Source organism: Mercenaria mercenaria, chromosome 14 (assembly GCF_021730395.1).
Source record: "Mercenaria mercenaria strain notata chromosome 14, MADL_Memer_1, whole genome shotgun sequence".
Taxonomy (NCBI): Eukaryota; Metazoa; Mollusca; class Bivalvia; order Venerida; family Veneridae; genus Mercenaria; species Mercenaria mercenaria.
Window position 1 is genome coordinate 19381653 of NC_069374.1, and position 24263 is coordinate 19405915.

Below are 24263 nucleotides of genomic sequence, written 5' to 3' on the forward strand. Positions count from 1 at the left end.
AACAGAACGTAGCTTCCATGCATCAACCTCTCTTAGATTAGTTCAAATGTCTGTGGAGTCATAGCATAAAGCGTTTTCAAGCAAAGGGTAGATAAAAAAAGGTCTTACTTGTATATGCCTCAAATGGTTCCGCTCCACATCACTCAAACTGAAAGGGGAACACTTTGAAGGGTGTACGAAAAGTAAGTTGAGCTATGGTTAAATGTAGGAGATATTTCTTCAACCACAAGAAAAAAAAACAGAATTAAGGAAGCTATAACTTTCACGAGGAACCAAAAATTTTAGAATTGAATCTAGTCGTTAACCTTTAGCATTTGATTGGCTGTTTAAGCACAGTCTAAATTGACAAATGTTGATGTTGCGTTCTGAAACAAACTCAATTTTCTGACTTTATTACTGACTGATAAAAATGTGTTTGTCAAACGTTCCAAATTCCCCCGTCCTCTGTAATCTATGAAGGGCTAAATAATCTCACCTGTTTCAAGTACACGCTGTCACGATTTTCTCCAAAGTAGACGGAAGTGTTATTTTATGAAAGGTTTCCGGTTAAGCAGGATCTAGTGGGCGTTAGGGATGTTACATTTTTCATTACCTCTCGTGAACAGCGAGTCTGCTATAATATTGCTTGGTTGCATTCGATGATCTGACAGATTTGATTAACCATTGCAACAACATTCTTTAAGTGCCGTATGGCGGCTTTGAAAGTCGCACATTGGTGGCTTTGAAAAGTCGCCCATTACTTGGACTTAGGTTTGTTCATTATTTCTGGTCTGAGGATCACGGAGTTCATTCAATGTTCTTCTATCACACTTCCGGTAAAGCCGGTGTTAATAGGCATGGGGTTGTTGCACATCTCACTACACATCAAATCGAGTCTGCTATTATTTTCCATTATATGCTCCCATTGGTCTTGTAGATTTTTTCAGTATCACAGTATCAGCCTACAAGTGTCGTGTGACACCTGTCGGGAATGGTCTTCTGTCTAAAGTCCCGTGTATGCCCGCCGCTCCCCCGGGCGGGCAAAATATTGACAGATGCATTTCAAAGCCGGCACCCGAGGATATGATGGATTTTGTACTTTTCATAATATCACACGAACAGTTCAATTTAAATCGGATCTGCTAGCATTGCTACAGTGCAGAGTGGATGATTTAACGCTTAACATCCTGGACAGGATTAATTCTGCTTTTGCGACCAGTCAAGCGTGACCATGGTTAGCTTGCACATCCGTGCAGTGCTGTCTGATTAAGATCTGCACTGTTCGCCATCCAGTCAGTATCGTTTTGGCAGTTTAACCTTTTAACAGTTTATTAATAATAATACTGTAACTGTTTTGCTTTTTAACAGTTACTGAAACTGTCCAAACTGGAAGATGGACAAGTCCATTATATAAATTTAGCAGCGTTAGGGTTAGAATGACATGTCAGAATGAACAACAGGCACAAAAGACAGTGGCATTCAATTATCTAAGATTTTCTGGCTGGAATACTGTTTAATTTAAGCTATATATATATCAAAGAAGGATAATTCAGTCAGTTGTACACGAATGAAAAGCAGGTGTGCTTTCCCTTATATATTTCATGAGGTTAGCTTTTTGCCAGTATTTTAAACGTTACACAAGTCGCATAATGTCACATAGAACATTCAATAAAAAGGATTTTAACCATCTTATATTTGGACTCATTGTAAGCCTACATTCCATTTTGAATTTCTAGACAAGTTAATTTGATTTTTAAATACTTGTCAATTAAGAAATATTTTGACGTTAACAAGGTCAACTCGCAAAACGTCATGTCAGAATAATTAGCTCGCGTGTCATATTCAACATTGCAGTTTAAAACCAATGTTTTAAATATATCCAGTTTACCATAATTAAAAACTGAGAGACTTTTTCAAAATCATAGGGGGTGAACTCCGTATATATATATATATATATATAAGGTGTGCTAAGCTGGGACCTGGTCAATATGTCTAACCGATTTTTTTTTTAAAAATGTATGTGTGCCTCGTTGTAAGTATGTGCATTCAGTGCAAAATAGATACCCAGTTATGTATAGGTGCATCAACAAAGTTCTTAATACATATACGAGTTTCTGACATACGGTCCATCGGTTATTCAACGATATTGTAAACATTTATCCCGAAAAAAATGTCGAAAATAACCGAATTTAGTACACTACGCCAGAACGAAATAACGAAATGGCACATATCACTTAAATGTGGAAATAGAAATAGAAAAAGTATAGCAGGTACTATGACTCGAATTTATTCTTTTTTATTTGATGTGTGAAAAATCCGATACCATAGATTACTGGAAAAACTGGAGGTTGGACACGAAAATCGCGCAGTACTGTTTCAGAATTGTTACATCACTTACAAATGCATTCTGTTATTCTACAGAATAATAAGCCAAATACTTCCATTGAAATATTTTTCCCAATTATATCGCATCCAAACTCTTTTGAAAAAGACTTACTCTGTACTGAATGTTTCCCTTCTGTTTTCCTATAAAATATATATACAAAGCTGATATCAATAAAGTAGAACACCGCTAAATGTTGTTCTATGAGAATAGATGATATGCTCGTCACAGCTGGTTCCTGTTCTCAATTTCACTACTTGGCCTTTACTTAAGTAATTGATGTATGCGTTACCAGCTTGCACAATTTGATTGTGATCCCGTGGGTCAGCGATAGCCGCTGTCCCAGCCGCACTACCGTCAACGTACAATACCACAGTAGCAGCCTGACAAATGAACTCGTCTTTCTTCTGCCAGCCCTCGATGAAGAAGATGAATTGGTAGACACCTGATACAGGCACGGTGAATATTCCCGTGGTTTTATCGTATCCTGAACCATCATTGTAAAACACGTGGTTGAATTTAATGGTAGTTCCTTTCTTAAGGATTGCATGGTTACCTTCTGGTCTGTACTGCACAGAGAAGCTGACATGCCTTTCTATAAATAGATTAAAGTTTTTCGATAAGAGAATACTGATGCTTCGAGATGATATAAAAGTATATATCAGAAACATATTTTATTTTAAAATAACTAGAAAAATGCCAAATTAAAATTTCGGGGTCTAGCAGCATATATGTATTGCCTGTGATATCATCATACAACTATCTATGGCAAAAGATAAGATATCAATACCAAACACAAAGTGGTATGGCTCGAGCAGCAGTGTCCATTTTGACGCTTGAACATTATATGTCGTCATAAATACCTCTGGAAAGTTTTAAAAACAATGCATTGAAAGTAATATAGTAAAGACATGAATATTCCTGCAAATCAGAATACTGGTATTAAAGGAATTACTCAGTCAGACCATTATGATCTATTGACCTTAAGGATATGTGTAGGTAACCTAGCGATCAAATACCACAAAAATATTATAACGTATTTTAGCCTAGCTAAAATGACTTCGCAAATTAAAAATATAATAGTGTCCATAAGTTCATTATCGGAAACCCATTTGACCCATAATGACATTCGAGTCCAAACACCACAAACCTAGTGTTTTGTTTGTTTGTTTTGGGTTTAACGCCGTTTTTCAACAGTATTTCAGTCATGTAACGGCGGGCAGTTAACCTAACCAGTGTTCCTGGATTCTGTACCAGTACAAACCTGTTCTCCGCAAGTAACTGCCAACTTCCCCAAGTGAATTAGAGGTGGAGGACTAATGATTTCACACACAATGTCGTTTATCAAATAGTCACGGAGAACATACGCCCCGCCCGAGGATCGAACTCACGACCCCGCGATCCGTAGACCGACGCTCTACCTACTGAGCTAAGCGGGCGGGTTCCAGTGTTTTGACTGTTTTGACTGAAACTTCTAAACTGAAAATTAAATCAGAACTAAAAAATGTCTAATGACAGTTTGCTCGTCTATTTGAAGTCCTTGTGCCTAATATTAGCTTACATACAAAAGCTTTAACATTTTTTTCTCTGTTGAGAAAGGAGCAAACTAATCAGGCTCAGAATGGTCATTTTATGATGCCGAAGTCTTATGAAGATTTTAAAAGCATTCAATACAATAATTCCTGAGATACCAGCTTTACATGCAAAACATTCACCAAAATTTCTATATGAAAAAGGTGCATTGTTTTGACAAAACGAAATCTAGAATTTTAAAATCATCTTATTGTGCCAAAGATGTGCGTAGAATTTTAGAATTTGAAAACACCAGTCCTGGTCATGTAGTTTCTGAGAAAAACGCTTACATGCAAGACACAAAGTTTCTATGTTAACGAGAGATACAATTTCAATAAAAATGTTATATAACTTGCCCCTGTGAGATCATCTTATAATGTCAAAGATTTGTGTGGAGTTTGATTGATTGATTGATTGATTTTATTTAGTAAAAGTGTACATATATCAATTATAAAACATGGCAATAAAACAGATGCATGATATATAACAACAATATGGTGGCAAGCAGACTAATACAATCATACATATATTCTAAACCATGAAATGCACACCAATACCAGGGATAACACAAAAAGAGAAACAAAAGTTCCCCTTATTTCCATTGTGGTCCCTGTTATTGGCGGCATGACACAGAAAGTCATGTATTTGTTTTAAGAATAAGTTACATATTAAACCTTTAAATCAAATGTATCACAGAGTTTGAAAGCCTTTGGCTTCGCTATTTCAGAGAAACATGCTTACATGTATAACTTTAACATAAAATTCTATGTTAAAAAGGGTATGATTTTTGACTCAATAAACGCTAAACTTATGTAACTGATCCTGTGAGGTTATCTTAGAGTGCCAAAGACATGTATGGAGATTGTAAGTATTTGGCCAAGTCAGAGAACCTGCTGAAAAACGAAATATGAAATATGACATTTTATAGAATTTCTATGCATTTTCCTAACCTAGCTGACGTATGACAGGCTAGCAAAAGTGCGCACTGGTGTCGTCAAAGTAAGCGATTATTGATATAATTCAACTATAAGCATGCCAGTGAAATACTAAAAACAATAATTGAAATGATTTTAATTTTCCATATTCCGCTTATGCATTACTTAAATGCAACTTTACGTGAAACTATTCAGCTGTGCTTTAGATACAGGAATATTATCTCTGTCTAAAAGAACAACGGAGATAAAAAAATCCCAGGTAGCAGAAAACTCGTAAAAGACAAACCTGCAGTTGCTAAATGAAGTATACTATTGTCAACATTTTAGTATCAATAAATCTGTGCAATTTTGCGACTTGAAAAGGGGCTATATATGAAACAAAACTGTGCTGTGTTTTCCTAAGTGTCATGGAAAATGCGTTTGATTCTTTCACAGTGTCGATTTTGTTTTCTCAAAAGTTAAAACTGCGATGTATTCGACACGTACGTAATGTATTTTTTCTTTTCTTTTGTCAACCAAGAAATAACCGGAAACATTCATTCCACATTCAATGTTCCCTTTTCATTCTGAGCTAATGTATCTATCAGTTTAATTTATACTAATATCAGTTTCTTATTTATATTGTTCTTTTATTTGATGGTTTCATTATTGTTGTCAGTAATTACGTTTTACATCGAATATGTATTTTTATGTATATATTCTGTATCATATTAATTATGTACAAATTCCCTGCAAACATCCATACACTGATATAGGGTTACGATTTCGGGCTGCATTCATGAACATTTGTTTTCTTAATGGATATTTTATCAGTTATCTTTGTTTTGTGTGATCGTGAAGTGTATCTATGCAGTCATTTACGTGAGAAATAAAGCAGTTTGTTTTTGAATATCAGGAAAACATGCATTATAGTGAGATACTTATGCTCTCTTTAATGCAATATTCACTGTTGAAAAGCGGCACTGAACAAGAACTAAAAAACAATATGGAATATATAGCTAATTTAAGTAATCTTTAGATTTAAACTTATGAATTTGCAAAAAGCTGTCAAGAATGTGAACAATATCAAGTGGATGAAAACCAAATTTGTTAAGAAATCAAATACTTAATACTACTCAAAACTTCTGGGAAGATATTTAGTGCCTTCTGAACGGCACATGAGAGCTGCTTACATCTTCAAGAAGATCTTCTGATAGCCAAGAATGCTACCAAGCAAATAAATAGCAGATTCGGTTGGATTAAGTCTGTTAATGAGAAATAATGCACCGGCTTAAGGAACCAGGAGCTTCGAACCTTAAATAGTAAACTGTAAACGTGCGTCATGACAATATGCTTTTTTAATCAATTGTGATTCGATTATTACCAAGTTTTGAGTATATAACCTAATGATACCTTTCAGCATAGAGTTTCAATAGCACTAACAAGGAGGTGTTAACACAACACAACTTTCATATATGCCCGATCCATGGCAAAGCGCGAGCCTATTTCGGCCCTATCACGCATAATTAAAACAAAATTCATAATTTAGGTTTTACAAATTTTATGGTACAACAGCGTTTACGGATGTTTGTTTCCTGTTATAACATGATAACATTCGTACATTAAATTTGTACTCATTGCTTTAAAGTAAGTATAATTAACTTTTCAGAATAACATAGGGGTTTTTACGACGTGACTTTTTTAGACATTGATCCTAATGAAGATAATTGCGCCAGCAAAGAAATTAAACATAATTTGATATTCTACAAATTACTAATAAAAAAATTGGCAATTGCGGACGTACACAAAAGGAAATTTCAAATTTGTCATAAACAGAACAAAACAGAAAAGAATCAAGAGCCAATGTACCTGCTGCTGACACTAAAGAAGCAATGCTTGATTCCATAGAATCCACTCTGGTTCCGAGACCGCCTGAAGTTGCTTCTACAATAGCCATGCCCTTTTCCATCGATTGTATTCTGCGGCTGAGGTCGACTGAAGATCCTTTCACAGCAGCGATTCTACCACTGAGATCGTCTGCAGTTGCTTCAACAGCAGCGATTCTTTTGCCAAGGTCATCTGAAGTTGCTTTATCAGCAGCGATTCTTCTGCCGAGGTCGTCTGAAGTGGCTTCAACAGCAGTGATTCTTCCGCCGAAGTCATCTGAAGCTACTTCAACAGCAGTGACTCTTCCGCCGAGGTTGTCTGAAGTTGCTTCAACAGCAGTGATTCTACCGGCGAGGTCATCTGAGGTTGCTTTAACAGACGCGATTCTGTCGCCAGTGTCAACAGATATAGACTCCACTAAATTTCGAACATACTCTTTTTCAGAGGATATTGCCCTCTTCATAATTAAAAGTTCTTCTTTCGCTTCTTCATCTGAATAATCTGACTCGACATCTTCCTGTTTTCCGTCTGTAAGATCGTGGTCCTTCATATTAGCAGTTATTGAATCAAGGCGTGTTTCCATCACTCGCTGTTTCCTGGCGATTCTAGCTAATGATATAGAAATGTGGGCCAGCCTACTGGAGATCACATCTAAAATGATGTCATTGTCTAGTTCACAGGTCACTGATTGCAACAGTATAATTAAGCACAAATATCTCAATACCAGCTCCATTTTTTTAGTTTTTCAAAGGTCGGTTAACTTTCCCGAGCTCATGCAAAATATCTCAGCTTTACTACTACATAAATCATATCAATTAGGCTTCAAGTGTGAGTGCGCTAAAGGAGATGTGTTATATATTTCTCACATTTCTATGCACATTGTAATACATGTAAATGCATTATTTGCTCGAGAAAGTTATCGTATTTGAAATGTATGCACATATTAGACTACAAAATCAGATCTCTCACAAAAATGGTCTTCAGTTCTTTACAATGCTAGATTTTGTGTTCCAATAAAAATTCGCGATGTTTTGGAACTGTATTGGCTCGTTAAGGATATACTATTAAATGTGCATGATAAATTTTATGCAGGTTTTCAAATTTATTCAATTGCGATTTTTAAGTAACACAAAATCTAACATTATGAACCGTGGATCATGTTATGGAGAGAGACTTTGCACTTCAACATATCTATACATTTGTTTCGTTATGTTAAGCTTGAAAAGAACCGAGTAAAATCAATAAATGTACATTTTGTGTATTACATTAATTTCAATTATTCCTTTACAAGCAAACAAAACACTTTTATTTATTTTTGCAATAAATACTGTTCTGTACTTAAAGGGGAATCTGCACATTGACGTCAACGTTCTTTCCTTAAATAAGCTTTTTCAAGTATGGTATTTATGACAAAATTATGTTAAATACAATCAAACTTAGTCTTAAACCCTTTACGGTATACATATTTTTACGCCAACTTTACTATGGATCATATTATATCATGACCTACATAATAAGTTTCCCGTACTGGTTATTCACTGATTTACCATATTTGGTAGTGTCCATATAAGGAAAGAATAATGACATTACTTTGCCCAAAATAGCTGGCAATGTCCATATAAGGAAAGAATGATTACATCACTGAGACCAAAGTAGCTGCCGTTACATTACAGATATTAAATTCAAATGGCTAAATGCACTGATCTATAATATTTGGTAATGTACATATAAGGAAAGAATGATGAAAACTGTGCCCAAAATAGCTGCCGTTTCTTTGCAGATATTTTATTCAAGGGCTCACTTTTTTGTTTGTAGTAAGATTTTCATAACGTTTTTGTCATTATAAATCTTTCTAATAAGAAATGTTGCCAAGTGTTGCACATTCTCCATCACATTTTTAAAAGAGCGCATATTGCTAAAACTACTTCTTTAATTCTACAAATACTGTAGTTATACATATACAACTTCAAGTGGTCCTTAAAGAGGCAGAAAAAGAATTCTCCACTCTCAATTAAACCATTACTTATACATAATAAAAACAACTTGAGACTCAAGAGGTTTCGCTGCAAAAGCTGTATATTAACAAGATGGGAACATGGATCAGGGACATAGACACAATTTATCTTGCCGAGGTTCTTCTTTTGAAATCCATTTAGGATTTAAGTTGATCCATCTAGGATTTAAGTTGATCCATCTAGGATTTAAGTTGAATATCGAACAATGTTGTTTCATATTCCGTTGTTGTTTTTTTTTTTTGTTGTTGTTGTTTGTATTTTTATACCAAGACAAATCTTTTGGAGAATCTTACTCCTCAAAAGTGTCCGAAAATTTCATAATGACAACAGGCTGCAGTAAACAACTTAGCTGTGAAAAAAGATAAGCTTTTTCGGGATTATATTATGAATTTATCAGTCTCTGGCAAATAACTCTCTTCGTTAAAGTAGACAAAAATATTGGGAAAAGATCAGATGATTGTTTTGTAAAAATGTACTTCCAACACTTCCCTTGAGACTGTTTTCATATGAGCAGTGCTATGAGAAAACCAACATAGTGGCTTTGCGACCAGCATGGATCCAGACCAGCCTGCGCATCCGCGCAGTCTGGTCAGGATCCATGCTGTTCGCTAACAGTTTCTCCAATTCCAATAGGCTTTAAAAGCGAACAGCATGGATCCTGACCAGACTGCGCGGATGCGCATGCTGGTCTGGATCCATGCTGGTCGCAAACCCACTATGTTGGTTTTCTCATGGCACGGCTCATATGTATTGTGGTAGAGCCGCACTGAACTACGAGTACAGGGATAACTGGTACTTTAGAGAGGTTATACCCCTTGAGCCAAAGCCAATTTCTAGATTGTATTAAAGATTTATATATTCATTTCAAAGTATTTAGATGATTAAGATTGTATGTGTAGAATATTACTATACATTATGAACAGTGTTTTCAAAGATAAGCGAAAATAGATATAACCAAGAACTGGTCAACAAATTAAAATCTTTCTAAATATTTGACTGAGCAACCTTATAACGGCATTCTCGGGTAAGTTTGAAAGTATTGTTGACATAGATGTCAAAGTATCATCTATACAAGTTTGAGATGTTTACTGAGAATTACTTCCATCAATAGTTCAGGTTTGTTTCTATGGAAATCATCATTTCACCTTAGGGGCAATGCAGCCTAGGTCTCGTTGAAGTATGAGCACCACAGTGACAATTTGGTTATATTAGGCTTGGTTAAACTAAATGTATTCGTTTAAAAAAATCAGTCTTTTACATCAAAATGTCTTAATACATTGTACACCCTTATCGTAGGGTAGCAGTACGACAGCTCAACAGAAATTACACGAAATAACGACAAATAAAGCTCACAAACTCCACCTCTTTTCGTCGAGTTTTCGTGGGGCGAGTATAAAAATGTCTTTCAGCCCTTGATTATGAGAAAAAAATATTTTCATCACTGGCAAATGATGATACATTTTATGATTCGCAGAATGCCAAGCCAAATTCACAATCCTTCATTTCCCAAAATAATTTGAATATACTGAACAGGTTCATATTGTGATTGAGTTTTTTATATCATAATTATATCAAGATATTTGAAATAGAAACACGTCTAGCAATGATTATCACAGTTTAAAATCTGTAAAAGTTCGATAAATCATGTAAATTCAGTGTAATGTACAATAGTTGTGCGCATGTCTAATGACGGAAACACGGCAACTGGACAAGTAATTTACGTTGCTACAGTGAATGCTTTAATCCTTTACATGCTGGACAGGATTGATTCTGCCTTTGCGACCAGTGTAGCGTGATCATGATCAGCCTGCACATCCATGCAGTCTGATCAAGATCTGCACTGTTCGTCATTCAGTCAGTATCGTTTTGGTGAACATCCCTTTTAACAGTTCCAACTTGGAAGACGGACAAGTTCATTATAGAAATTTAGAGGCGTTAGGGTTAGAATGACATGTAGAGTACTCTATCACAGAATGAACAACAGACACAACAAGTGACATTCAATTATCTAATAGGAATACTGTTTAATTTAAGTTATATATCAAAGAAGGATAATACAGCCAATTGTACACGAATGAAAAACAGGTGTGATTTCCCTTATATATTAATATACTCCATGCATCGCTTTGCTTTTTGCCAGTATTTTAAACGTTACACAAATCACATAATGCCACAGAGAAATTTCAATAAAATCATTCTCATTCTATATTAAGCCTCATCTCGCGTGTCATGTTCAAGATTGCAGTTTAAAACAAACTCCAATTTACCATAATTAAAAATTAAGAGACTTTTTCAAAATCATAGGGAGTTAACTCCGTATATACATAAGGTGTGCTAAGATGAAACCTGGTCAATGTGTCTAACCGATTAAAAAAAAAAATATGTGTGCCTCGTTGTAAGTACAGTCAACCCTGTCTATAAAGACCACCCTTTGGAGAGCCAAAATGTGGTCTTTATTGGGAGGTGGTCTTTATTCACAGGTTAAAACACACTGTAAATGTTAAAATATGAAACCGCACATGTGGTCTTTAGAGCCAGGTGGTCTCTGTTCAGAGGTGGTCTTTAACACAGGTTTGACTGTATGTGCATTCAGTGCAAAATATACCCAGTTATGTACAGGTGCATCGACGAACTTCTTAATACATTTGCGAGTTTCTGATAAACAGCCTATTGGTCATCAATGCTATTACAGAGCTCATTTATCCCGCAAAATATGTTGAAAATAACCGGATATAGTACTCTTTTTGCACGCTTTTAACTGCACTGTTCACACTTCATATTGAATGCTAACTGTTAACAACTAGGCTATTTGTCATTTCTTAACACAAATTCGATTATTTATTATCATATTTTGTAAGCTTGAAACACTCTTAGAATCATTCAGAAACCAAGAAAGCTGTAGACAAATTTAAAGTTTTACTGTGATTTTTAACCCAGAGTCACATGTAACCAGTTTCGAACTTGTGTGCACCCATCAACCGTTTAAATCTCATTACTTGATCGATTATGGTTTTTTAGTACATATAGCATATTAATGCAATTGCCTTCTATCCTTGATCCAAGTTTCACGGAATTATACCATGTACTTTTAAATAACTGACTGACAGACGAAATCCATATGCATATATCCCCTGGTAAAACACCCATACGGGATTAACTAAAAGAATAAGATTACATATCTTGCAATGAATAATACAAGTTCTATACTTCAGTACTTCAAGACCTGTGGAGTGTTCACTTTTTCTTCTTTAATTATGTTACCTCCTCACCGGAATAGCGTTGCATTTTGCAAAAAGGGAAGTTTGTTAAGGGGTCCACTGTAGCTATAAGTTGAACTACGAATTAATGAATTTTAACATTTAATTTTTGATATTTCAATTATTTGTTTAAGCGGCGAATGTCGCCTCGCCGAACGTCGCCCCGCAAAACATCGCCTCACCAAACGTCGTCTTTGTGTCTTCCGGAATGACATGATACTAGTAATATTGATAAAGTCTGAGACAAAATGCAGTAAGATTTTAATTGTTATGATATATTTGTTAGTCCCTTATGAAGTGTTACCAGAGGAAATTGCTCAGTCTTACCTCTATTCCTCCGTTCCCTTTCCCCTTCGACTTTCAGTTCAACAGTGCATTCATCAGTAACTCGATGTGTAACTTTAAGATAAAAGATTTTTTTTCAGCAAATATGGATAGCTTGAGGGCTATATGCGTGCGTGCGTGTGTCCGTCCGTCCGTCCGTCCTCTCGCCCGCCGGACCGTCCTTCTAATTATTGTCCAAATTATAACTTTGTCATACATTGGGAAAATACTCTATGCCGGATAGTCTTGGGCAAACACCGGATCCCTATTTGAAAGGTCAGTGCCACTCATTGCTGAGAGGGTTGGGCGAGGCTCATGTCAGTTCTTATTAAGCAGTTACTTCCGTAGTGAACACTCGTACAGAAATTGTTTTTAATTCCTATTGTGGCTGATTTGTGACATTTTCCTCTATATATCTATATGTCATGAAAATAATCTTGTAACTTAAAAGGTATACATCGTGTCACTGATGGATTGAAGAAAATTGAGGGGAGGGGTGGAGGGGATGGGGGCAGTGCAAGAGTGAGGAATTTCCTCTGATAACACTGCATTAGAGACTAACAAATATATATCATAACTATAAGAATCCTCATATTTGATAAATACTATCATTTCATTTCATTTCGAATAGCGAAAGAACAACGTTTGGCAGGGCTACGTTCGGCGGAGCGACGTTTGTCGTGGCAACATTTGGCGGGCGACGTTCGGAGGGGCGACATTCGACGTGGTGGCGTTCGGCGGGGCGACGTTTGGCGGGGAGCCTTAACGACGTTTGCCGTTCTGTTACTGCGACTGAACGAAATAACAAAATAGCACAAATCAAGCACCATACTTCTTGTACACCAAACCAATAGTTCGGACTACTTTAATGTGTAAAGGCATGTTTACAAAGATGGCAAATTTTGTAGACACATGGGTAGTTGTAATGTGTTTTTAGAGAAATATCAAGTAACGCTTAGCATACATACACGAATATTTCAGCTTTATTATGTATGTTGTAAAGACATCAACATAGTTTTTCGCATTTATGTCTCTGATGATACAGCGTACTTTTTAATTAAAGTTAGATTAACGTATTGTCATAATGGACTAAATTTACAGCGACTAACCCACCTGATTTATATATTTCAAAACGGCATTGCCCTTAACATCATATCTCCACAAGGATGTAAGGATTTAATTACGTTTTGCCGCAGGGACTAAATTCGATACAAAAATGTAGCAGGATAACTCGATTTTCTTCTTTTTTTATTTTATGTGTGAAAAATCCGATACCATAATTACTGGAAAAACTGAAAAGTATAATAACACAGTACCGTTTCAGAATTATTACATCATTTATAAATGCACTCTGTTATTCTACAAAATAATAAGCCAAATAATTCCATCAAAATATCTTTTTCCAATTATATCCCTCCCAAACTCTTTTTAAAAGAGTTACTCAGTACTGAATGTTGTCTATTCTGATTTCCTATCAAATATACAAAGCTAATATCAATAAAGCAGAACACCGCTAAATGTTGTTCCGAAATCAAAGATGCTGTACTCGTCACAATAGTCTGCTGTACTCAGCTTCACTTCTTGGCCTTTACTGAAGTAATTGATGTATGTGTTACCAGCTTGTATAATTTGATTTTTATGCCGTGGGTCAGCGATGGCCACTGTTTCAGCCGAACTACCGTCAACGTACAACATCAGAATAGCAGCTTGACAAATGAACTCGTCTTTACTCTGCCAGCCCTCGACGAAGAAGATGAACTGGTAGACACCAGATACAGGCACGGTGAATATTCCCGTTGTTTTATCGTATCCTGAACCATCATTGTAAAACACATGGTTGAATTTTACGGTAGTTTCTCCCTTAAGAATTGCCAAGTTACCTCTTGGTCTGTTCTGCACAGAGAAGCTTACACGCCTTTCTATAAATAGAAAAAATCATTTTGATAAGAGAATTAGTTATACTTCTAATAGATTATAAACGTATTTCATCACAATAACTAAAACAACGCCAAATTAAACATTCTAAATTCTAATGTTTTTTTTTGTCTAGCTGCATAGATATATTGCTAGTGGTATTACCATAGAACTATCTATGGCAAAAGAACAACGTGGTATGCTCGAACAACAGTGTCCATTTTAACTCTTGAACATTAAATGTTGTGACAAATATTTCTGGAAAATTTGAATAACGCTGAAATAAAAGTAATGAAGTAAAGACGCAACCAGAAAGTGCATAAATTAGGATCGTTTTTAACCTCCATAATATTAATATTTAATTTAAGAGGACATTTGATAAGAAATACCAAATGCAATGTTGACATGAATATTCTTGTAAATCAGAATTTTGTATCCAAAATATTACGCAGTCAGACCCTTATGACTCCGGCCTTGACCTGACCTGAAGGATATGAGAAGGTAAACCAGCGATCAAATACCGCAATATTCTAACACGTATTTTAACCTAGCTAAAACGAATTCGCAAATTAAAAATATAATGATGGTCGTAAGTTCATTATCAGAAACCCATTTGACCCATGACATTCGAGCCCAAACGCCACAAACCCAGTGTTCTGACTGAACTTATAAACTGAAAATAAAATCAGAACAAGAAATGTCTAATGACAGCACGCTCGTCTATTTGAAGTCCTTGCGCCTAATATTAGCTAACATACAAAAGTTTTAGCAATTTTCCATGTTGAAAAAGAAGCAAACTAATTTAAATTCTAAGTGAAAGATATGAAATCTGGCTCAGAATGGTCATTTTACGATGCCGAAGCCTTATGAAGAGTTTGAAAGCATTCAGTACAATAAGTCAAACTGTAATTGTTTGTAAACACCAACTAGAAGCATCATTATGCTCTTCTAGCAGCCAATTTTAATTATCTCTGTCTGGAAACTGAGACATTATTCATATTTTTTTCATTAGAAAAAGAAATTTTGATAGTCCTGAAAAGTTAATGAAAGGGATTAAGAAAGCCCTGCTATTTTTATGAAGTGGGTTATGGTAGCCCTGTTAAAATCACAGAGGGGATTATGACATAAATGAGTTAATATAAAGTAACGTCCATTTCATATCTGAGTAAGTCTCAAATGGGTTCTCAACTGTTTTTTTTAATAGTTGTGATTCGATTATAACCGAGTTGTAACCTAATTATGCGTTTCAGCATACAACTGCTATTAAAATGCTTTAATAACAGAGTATTTGTATGTTAACATGGGGTAACACCCGATTCATGGAAAAGCGCATGCATATTTCAGCCCTTTCGCGCATAATTGAAACACAATATACAGGTTTTATGGTATATGTTTGTTTCGTGCTATAACATGAAAACATGCGTTATCCCTACATTAAATTTTCACTCTTTGTTTGAAGGTAAGTATAATTAATCTATCATAAACATGGAGGAGTTTTTTATGACGTGACTTACTAATAAGGATAGATGAAAACTATTTGATATTCTACATATCACGAATAAAAAGAAGTTGGCAATTACATCATTGTGAACTAACGAAAAATATTTTTTATATTTGCCATAGAACAAACCAAAAACGAATCAAGAACCAGTGTACCTGCTGCTGACACTAACGAAGTAATGCTTGATTCCATAGAATCCACTCTAGTTCTTAGGCCACCTGAAGTTGCTTTTACAGTATTCATGCCCTTTTCCATCGATTGTATTCTGTTGCCGAGGTTGGATGAAGTTGCTTTAACAGCAGCAATTTTATCTCCAACAGCAGTGATTCTACTATCGAGGTCATCTGAAGTTGCTTCAACAGCAGCGATTCTACTATCGAGGTCATCTGAAGGTGTTTTAACAGCAGCGATTCTACCGCTAATGTCGACAGATATAGACTCCACTAAATTTCGAACATACTCTTTTTCAGAGGAAATTGCTCTCTTCATAATTAAAAGTTCTTCTTTCGCTGCTCCATCTGAATAATCCGACACAACATCTTCCTTTTTTCCGTCAGTAAGATCGCGGCCCTTCATATTATCAGTTATTGAATCAATGCGTGTTTCCATCACTCGCTGTTTCCTGGCGATTCTAGCTAATGATATAGAAATGTGGTCCAGCCTACTGGAGATCACGTCTAATATGATATCATTGTCTGTGTTGCAGCTCACTGATTGCAAAAATATGATAAAGCACAAATACCTCCATACCAGTATCATTTTTATGAATTTTTCAAAGGTCGGTTAACTGTCCCGAGCTCTTGTAAAATGGCTCAGTGTTACTGCTTCATAAATTATATCAAGCTTCGAGTGAGAATGCGCTAAAGGAGATGTGTTATATATTTCTCACATTTCAATGCACTTTGTAATACATGTATATGCATTAGTTGCTAAAGTAAGGTATGGTATTTGAAATGTATGCAACTGTTGGACTACAATGTCAGATCTTTCACAAATATGGTCCTACTAGATTTTGCTAAATTTTGTGTTCCATTAAAGATTCTTGACAATGTTTTTGGAACAGTTACTGTATTTGCTCATGAAAGGATATATTATAAAAGGTACATGATAAATCTGGAGCATGTTTTAAAATTTATTCAACTGCGATTTTAATGTAATACAAAACTTAGCATTATGAACTGTGGACCATCTTTTGGAGAGAGAGACTTTGTACTTCAGCATCTGCATACATTTGTTTCGATATGTATGTCTTGAATAGAACTGAGTAAAATAAATAAATGCACTTTTTGTGTATTACATTAATTTAAATTATTCCCTTAATATGAAACAAAACACTATCCTCTATGTAATTTTATTAATGATAAGGAGTAATTTTTGCAGTAAATGCTTAGAAAGAACTGAATGAAATACATAAACTGGCGAAAGAAATATGATAAAAATATATGACAGTTTAGATATTAACAAATCAATGAAAGGGAGGCCATTTTGAACAAAGTGACGTTATCGTTCTTTTCTTATATAAGCATAACCAGATATAGTATTTTGTGGCAAAATTATGTTAAATACAAGTAAACTGAGTCTTAAAGTTTCGGTATACACTTTTTTAATCACAAACTCTACTATGCTTTATGTTTTATTATGACCTACAAAATAAGTTTCTCTTAGTCGTTATTCACTGATTTACCATATATGGTAATGTCCATATGTTGTACATTATCCATCACCATTTCTGGAAAAAATACTTTACATTTTAAAAGCGCATATTGCTGAAAATACTTCTTTAATTCTGCAATTAAACGTAGTTATATATATATACAATTTTTTTTTTAATCAAGATGAAACAACCTCAAGTGGTCCTTAAAAACGCAGAATTAGAATTCTCCTGTCTCAATTAAACCATTGTTTATTTTATAATAAACACAACTTGAATCTGAAGAGGTTTCGCTGTAAAGCTTAACAAGATGGGGTCATGATTTGAGGGCAACGCGTTACAACATATCTTGCCGAGGTTCTTCCTTTGAAATACATAAATGATTGTTGAATTCATTTTTATGGTTATGCCTAGAAAAATCTTTTGTCATCTCTTCCAGAAAATTGCATCTCTTCCAGAAAACTGCGTACTGACATCAGGCCATAAATCTGCAATAAGAATCTTTTATTGGAGATTGTGTGAGAATAATTAAGGTTCTTCAGGATTATTAATAAATTAATCAACATCGGGCAAATATATTTGTTTCGACCAACTTCTTGAAGAATGCAGAAATGGATCAGATGTAATATCTTGAAAAAAAACAACAACAAACACAGCAACTTCAGGCTTCTACCATGAGACTGCTTCCTCCCGTATTGTCGACATTGAGAGCGGCATTATATTAAAAGTACAGCGACAACTATTCGTTTAGAGGGACTACATCCTTTCACCTCAAGTCAAATTCTAAATTCTAGATTGTACTCAAAATATTGCGAATCTGGTTGACATAGATGTCAGAGTCAACAAGTTTAAAATAAAGATGTTCCAACCTAAATTCAACTGACTGCCTTCACTCTAAGGTTCAATGTAGAATTCGTACAAAGCAGCTTCCATATCAAACTGTAAGGAACATTTCCCTCGGTCCCTGAGACCTGACAGTAACTATAGGAACAAGTGCGGGAACCATGCTCTAGCCTGGTAATACGATTCCTTGTGATTTCCAGCCGTAGTCGGTTGTAACGTGTCGTAATTTGTCGTATCTCTCAGTGTGACTGGGGATTTAAGATGTTTCTTTTCGAAATCGTTGACTGGTGAACAAATGGCGGACGTCGTATGATTACACAGTGTTGTTTCATGTTTTTCAGTGAAATATTGCACTATTAGTTTTGAAAGATACCAGCTAAAATAACAGTGAAAATTATCAAATTCAGTTTTAGCGGAACTACAAAATGGATAAAGTAAGTTAAAACTATTGAGAGGAAAAAAAACATTAAGTAAAAATAAGTTTGTTTACACGTAAAATTACCTTTCACTCACGAACACCAGATGTAGGTCCTCAAGGGTCCTTATCATGCCAATGTGTCCTTTGAAATCGCTGTATAAAACCTTAAAGTAGTTCAAGTAGGAAAGGACATGAATCATGTGGGGTTATTTTCATTACTTTTTCGAGGAAAAGTATTGAAGTACTTGAACAAGAAATTGTTCTGCATTTTTACGAGTTTGTCCAAACAATTAAGACAGGCGTTTACAAATCTTAAGACTAGAGCTATCACTAAAGATGATGAATGTTCCCCGCACTCACTGAGACAGTACATTACAATTTGACGCACAGAAGATTGCATAATCATATCGACTGTATGTATAATGACTCTATGTATATAATATAGTAACAAAAACAAAGTCCCATAATTCTGCAGAATATTTATCTAAAATAACGTAACATGTGTGCAAGTGTTCGGAAGATTAGGCGCGCACAAGATTGCATATGCAGATTGTATGTCTATAGTATATTAACAAAACACAAAGTCCTATAACTGTGCAGAATGTTTTTCTGAAAGAGCCTAACATGCACCATGTACAATTAGGGTTACTACTGATCACTTGTATTAAGTTTCATGAAATTGTGTGCATGGGTTCAGGAGATTAGGCGCGCACAAGATTGCCTATGCAGACTCTTTGTATAAAGTATAATAACAAAAATCAAAGTCCCATAACTCTGCATGTGTTTTTCTAGAAGAACCTAACATGCACCATGCACAAGAGGACAGTTATATAAAAAACATTCCGTACAAACAGTTCTATTCCATATTCGTAAACTATGGTGGCTGGTTAATGTCAAGTCGGACTGTCGTCTTGGCAGGATGAAGACACGACAACAGGATAGCATAACATGACAACAGGATAAATGCAAGAAGTGTCATGCTGTCGTGGAGGCTGGGCGAAGACAAGACTATGCGAAAGCTTTACAAATACTGGGCCTCAGAACAACATTTTATACCCGACACACGGAAGTTCTACAAAAAATTCCTGTGGAGTTTGCGGCCTTTAATTGTTATTGTTTTGTGTAAAATCTGTCGAGCTATCGCATTGCCGTGTGTTCGTGTTGGCGTTTCGAACACACTCCGGTCTTGCCAACACAACAGTTTGACAAACAAAAGGCGTCAGAGCAGCATTTTATACCTGCCTCGCGAAAACCCAACCAAATATATCTAAAAGAACGTAACATGCACCATGCACAACTAGGGTTGGTACTGATTACCTATGTGAAGTTTCATTAAATTGTATGCAAGGGTTCGGAAGATAGGTGCGCACAAGATTGCTCAGTTGAGTTGTCGATCTTAATTCATCGTAAGTTTGTGCATAATCTGACAAGCAGTGTTATCGTCATGTCTTGCCCCAAATACGACAGCACGAGAACTCGACAAATTTATGGTGTATCGTTCTGTCGAAATGACGTGGTGAAGACACGGCAATATGACAGCTCAGCAAATTTTATACGAAATAACGATAACAATTATCTACCCTTTGAAGCAATGATTTTGATTTTACAATCAGATTATCTGTTGACCTCTTAACAGTTATATCATGTTATGTCAGTTTTTGTGTTTAAGTGAGTTAAAATATTTTCTGTACATGTTTAGCTCGACTATTTGAAGTATATGGAGAACTATCTTACTCACCTTGGCCTCGGCGCCGGCGTCCTTCCGCATCCACACCTTGGTTAAAGTTTTGAAGCACTTTCTCTTTTTTCATTTTGTCTCCTTATTTACTTTATGGATTTGTTTTAAACCTGAAATAGTTATCCCTCATTATCACCCACATCATCTGGCATAAGAGCCATAACTCTTGCACCAATATTTTGTAAATTATCCCCCTCTTTACTTCCAATTTCAGGTTAAGGTTTTGGTGCACTTTTACTCTATCTCAGTTGTTGCTAAATGGAATTGACCATATCATCACCCACATCATATGACACACGATCCATCACTCTGGCACCAATTTTTCATGCCCCCTTTTCACTTAGAATTTTAGGTTAATTTTGATGCATTTTCACTAAGCCTCTGTTATATCAGAAGGAATTTGATTCAAATCATCCACATCATATGACACAGGGGTCATAACTCTGGCAGCAATATTTCATGAATTATATCCCCTTTTTACATACAATTTCAGGTTAAAGTTTTGATGCACTTTCACTCTATATCTGTGATTACCAAACGGATTTGATTCAAAATTAAAATAGTTATTCATCACCCACATCATATGAAACAAGGGTCAAAACTCTTGCACCAATATTTCATGAATTATGCCACTTTTTTACTTCGAATTTCAGGTTAATTTTGGTGCACTTTCACTTTTTCTTTTTTATTAAATGGATTTTATTCAAACTTAAAATGTTTTTTTTCACATGGTCACCCACATCATATGTCACAATGTTCATGATGCTGGCACCAAAATGATACGAGTTATGCCCCTTTTTACTAGAATTTCAGGTTCAAGTTGTGATGCACTTCTTCTCTATCTCACTTATTTGATTTAAACTTCAAATAGTTCTCCTCAAATCAATGCACCATGACACTTGTGTCATGCCATGTGGCTTGTAATGAGGAGAACTATTTGAATGGATCCACATTGAAGTAAATAAACACTACAGTGAGAGCTCCACCTTCCTCAGATGTGCCCAGTTTCACTATCTAGTATCGAAATAGTCAAGTGCACTGTCTCTTGTGACAGCTCTTGTTTATTTTGTTACAAACCAGTTTTTTTTTAGTTTATGGTATTAGTATATACTGGAACTAAATGCATCTCGAACATAATTGTTCCTTAAGTTAATATATACCAAATAAAAATGTATGTTATAATTATATAAAATCCCATGTATCTCTATTTGAGGATCGCGTCTGGAAAATTTAATGGCGTCATGAATAAAAGCACTATCGTGGCAATAATGTATCTATATTTTTATTCAACGCCTTTATTTGTAAAACTGTGGTATTATTATGATGTTTCGGAAATTATTATGATAAGTCGTGATCTAATATATATATTTTTCATCATATTTGATGTTTTAAATTGTCTGAAAATGATAACTGGAGGTATATTTTCTTTACCCTACACGCTGAATTATACTTATAAAATAGACTTTTGATGTATATTTCGAATTAAGACAATTTTTCTTTCTTTAAATTTTACATTTTAGCAGTTATTACTATTACTTGTTTTTAGAGATATTACATACTTCTGTCACCGCCTCCGTAGCCTAGTGGTAGAGCGTCCACTTCGCGTCATACCAAAGACCTAAAAAATGATACTAGCAGCTTCCTCGCTTGGCGCTCAGCATTAAGGGGATAGTGTTAGGACTGGTCAGCCCGGTGTCAGTATAATGTGACTGGGTGGGGTATCGTGCCACGTGTCTACGGCGTGATATTCCGGTGAGGCAGCACTATAAAGTTGGGCATTGTGCTCACTGCTGCAAGTAGACACCGTCGTTTATATGACTTAAAATTGTTGAAAAAGACGTTAAACCTGAACACGCACACACGCACGCACACACGCACACACAAACACACACTGTTTAATTTAATGGCACTGACCTTCAGAATGATTGGTATTATATGCATATACATAGATGTAAAAACGGCTTTGCTTTAAGGTCAAAGTCATTTTCAATGGTTATGAAATTTGGTAGATCAACTTTTGCCTAGTTGATTATGCAGCTTCAAATATAAGTCTGAAGGATCTGGTTTTGAATTTTCTAAAACAAAAATAATTAGAAAAGCGCAGTGAAGACTGCTAGACTAGCTTCAAGGTTGTATTTGTTTTTGTTAAACTCAGTCCTCTGTTAAAAGAAGAAAAAATACATGTTACAATGTAAGTTTCATTTTGTTTTATGACATACTGACGAATGAGAGTTGCTTTTGGTAATGTTGGGTTAGTTTTCTGTATCTGCACCATTTTCACGAAGCACTTCAATTACAAAATCGCAACGTAGTGCTTCAAGGGGCTCCCTATTTGATACAGAACTTTATGTATTTACCATCTTACCATCAAGGAAACGCATTTTGGTTATAAATATTTGTACTAATTAGGTGCGTCTAGTTCTTATTATATAATATTTGTGTACAGGTTCGAGATACTAAAATGTGTGAGGGAATATGTATTTTTATATTGGATAAACTGTCCAACGAATAGCTTCGTTATTATACCATATAGATTTCATGGCTTCTTTCTGCTAACTAGTATGTGTGATTTCAACCAGTGACAGTCACGCGTTTTACTTAGAGCTTAGGAAGTCTCAATTACAAATTGCAAAAATAAATGTGTGTTCATGGGCATGAAATCGCTTGAAATATAGATAATAAAATATGCGCACACTTGTTTGTAGTGCTAATATCAGAACCACTTGGCATCCAAAAGCAATAGCAGACAATTATAGCAATCAACACTTAAAGGTGAAGTGAATGAAAAGTTATACATAAGGATGAAGCAGCGATTCAAATTTGTCTCAAATACTAGTTTGCTTCAAGATTCAAGTTTATCTTCCACATCAAGGCATATAATTTGCATCTTACTTTAGGCTAGTCCAAATCCGTGAATCTAGATACCTCTCCTGACGGCCCGTCCAATATCAGACTGAAATTAATTGAAAACGGGTATTACGTCACGAGTTGGACTTACTTGAGGCCTGCTTTTCAGGGCATCAGGTTAACATAACACAGCACGCATTATGAACCAAACACTCCATGTTGTTTCAATGCGATTACACTTTTCACCCAAGTCGTGTCCGAATTGTGTCCTTTCATTTTTCTGTTGTTGCCTAGCCTTCTGCCAGGCCATTTAGTAGATACGTGTTTGGTTCATGAGTATTTTGTGTTCACATTTAGTCGGGTTTTTTTTTTTTTGCAACAGCGTGTACAAGTGAATCACCAGGCAGGTACAAAGTCTTTGGAACATGTTGAAATTAGCACAGCAGTACCCGTCAAAGCAGTAACAGCAGTAATACTGTGTTACTGCTGAGACTTAACTGATGCTATTGTTGAAAAGTTGTAGCAGTGACAACGGTACTACTATGGTTACCACTATTGCATAGCTATAGCAGAAACAGCAGTGGTTGGAGACTTACCAGGTACATTTATAATGAAATCAGTTTTAGCAGTTAAGTAAGAAATAGTTTATAGCAAAACCATGTTTTAACACTATACATGATGAGTGGATATATACGTCGAACGTAATTTCACGAGGACAGGAAAAGATCACATCTGAAAAATATACATCTGTGTTTTTCCGAATTGAATTCATTAAACTCAGTGTAGAATAAAACAAAACCTTCAAATATGTTTAAAATAGCTTTAGTTTTATCTTTTGTCATGTGGCAGGAAATGGGTTCGAACCCTTGTTACTGTTGTAAATGAAAACATTCAAGAGGAACTAGATCACGAGTTGTAAGTCCGAATGATGTATTTATACGCATCTTAACGATTAACAATGATTTTGTTCAAGAGAAAATCACTGTTTGAGATATATTATTTTGATTCCAACTCGATAGC

General features: G+C 35.4%; 2 protein-coding genes across 2 annotated transcripts; both read right to left on the reverse strand.

Annotated features, from left to right (window-relative positions):
• Positions 1 to 2250: 2250 nt before the first annotated feature.
• LOC123526476 (uncharacterized) lies at positions 2251 to 7540 on the reverse strand. The gene is made up of 2 exons (XM_045305642.2): positions 6718 to 7540; positions 2251 to 2957 (listed from the first exon to the last, which is right to left on the reverse strand). Exons 1-2 carry the CDS (start codon positions 7466 to 7468, stop codon positions 2533 to 2535), a joined length of 1176 nt encoding a protein of 391 aa, XP_045161577.2. The 5' UTR covers positions 7469 to 7540; the 3' UTR covers positions 2251 to 2532.
• A 6022-nt stretch (positions 7541 to 13562) lies between these two features.
• On the reverse strand, positions 13563 to 16587 carry LOC123526475 (uncharacterized). The gene is made up of 2 exons (XM_045305641.2): positions 15902 to 16587; positions 13563 to 14250 (listed from the first exon to the last, which is right to left on the reverse strand). Exons 1-2 carry the CDS (start codon positions 16503 to 16505, stop codon positions 13826 to 13828), a joined length of 1029 nt encoding a protein of 342 aa, XP_045161576.2. The 5' UTR covers positions 16506 to 16587; the 3' UTR covers positions 13563 to 13825.
• Between the last annotated feature and the right edge of the window lie 7676 nt (positions 16588 to 24263).

Coding starts and splice junctions, on each gene's coding strand:
- LOC123526475 (XM_045305641.2), bottom strand. CDS start 16,505: ATGATACTGGTATGGAGGTATTTGTGCTTTATCATATTTTTGCAATCA. Junction 14,251..15,901: donor TTCGTTAGTGTCAGCAGCAG/GTACACTGGTTC, acceptor TTCTATTTATAG/AAAGGCGTGTAAGCTTCTCT.
- LOC123526476 (XM_045305642.2), bottom strand. CDS start 7,468: ATGGAGCTGGTATTGAGATATTTGTGCTTAATTATACTGTTGCAATCA. Junction 2,958..6,717: donor TTCTTTAGTGTCAGCAGCAG/GTACATTGGCTC, acceptor ATCTATTTATAG/AAAGGCATGTCAGCTTCTCT.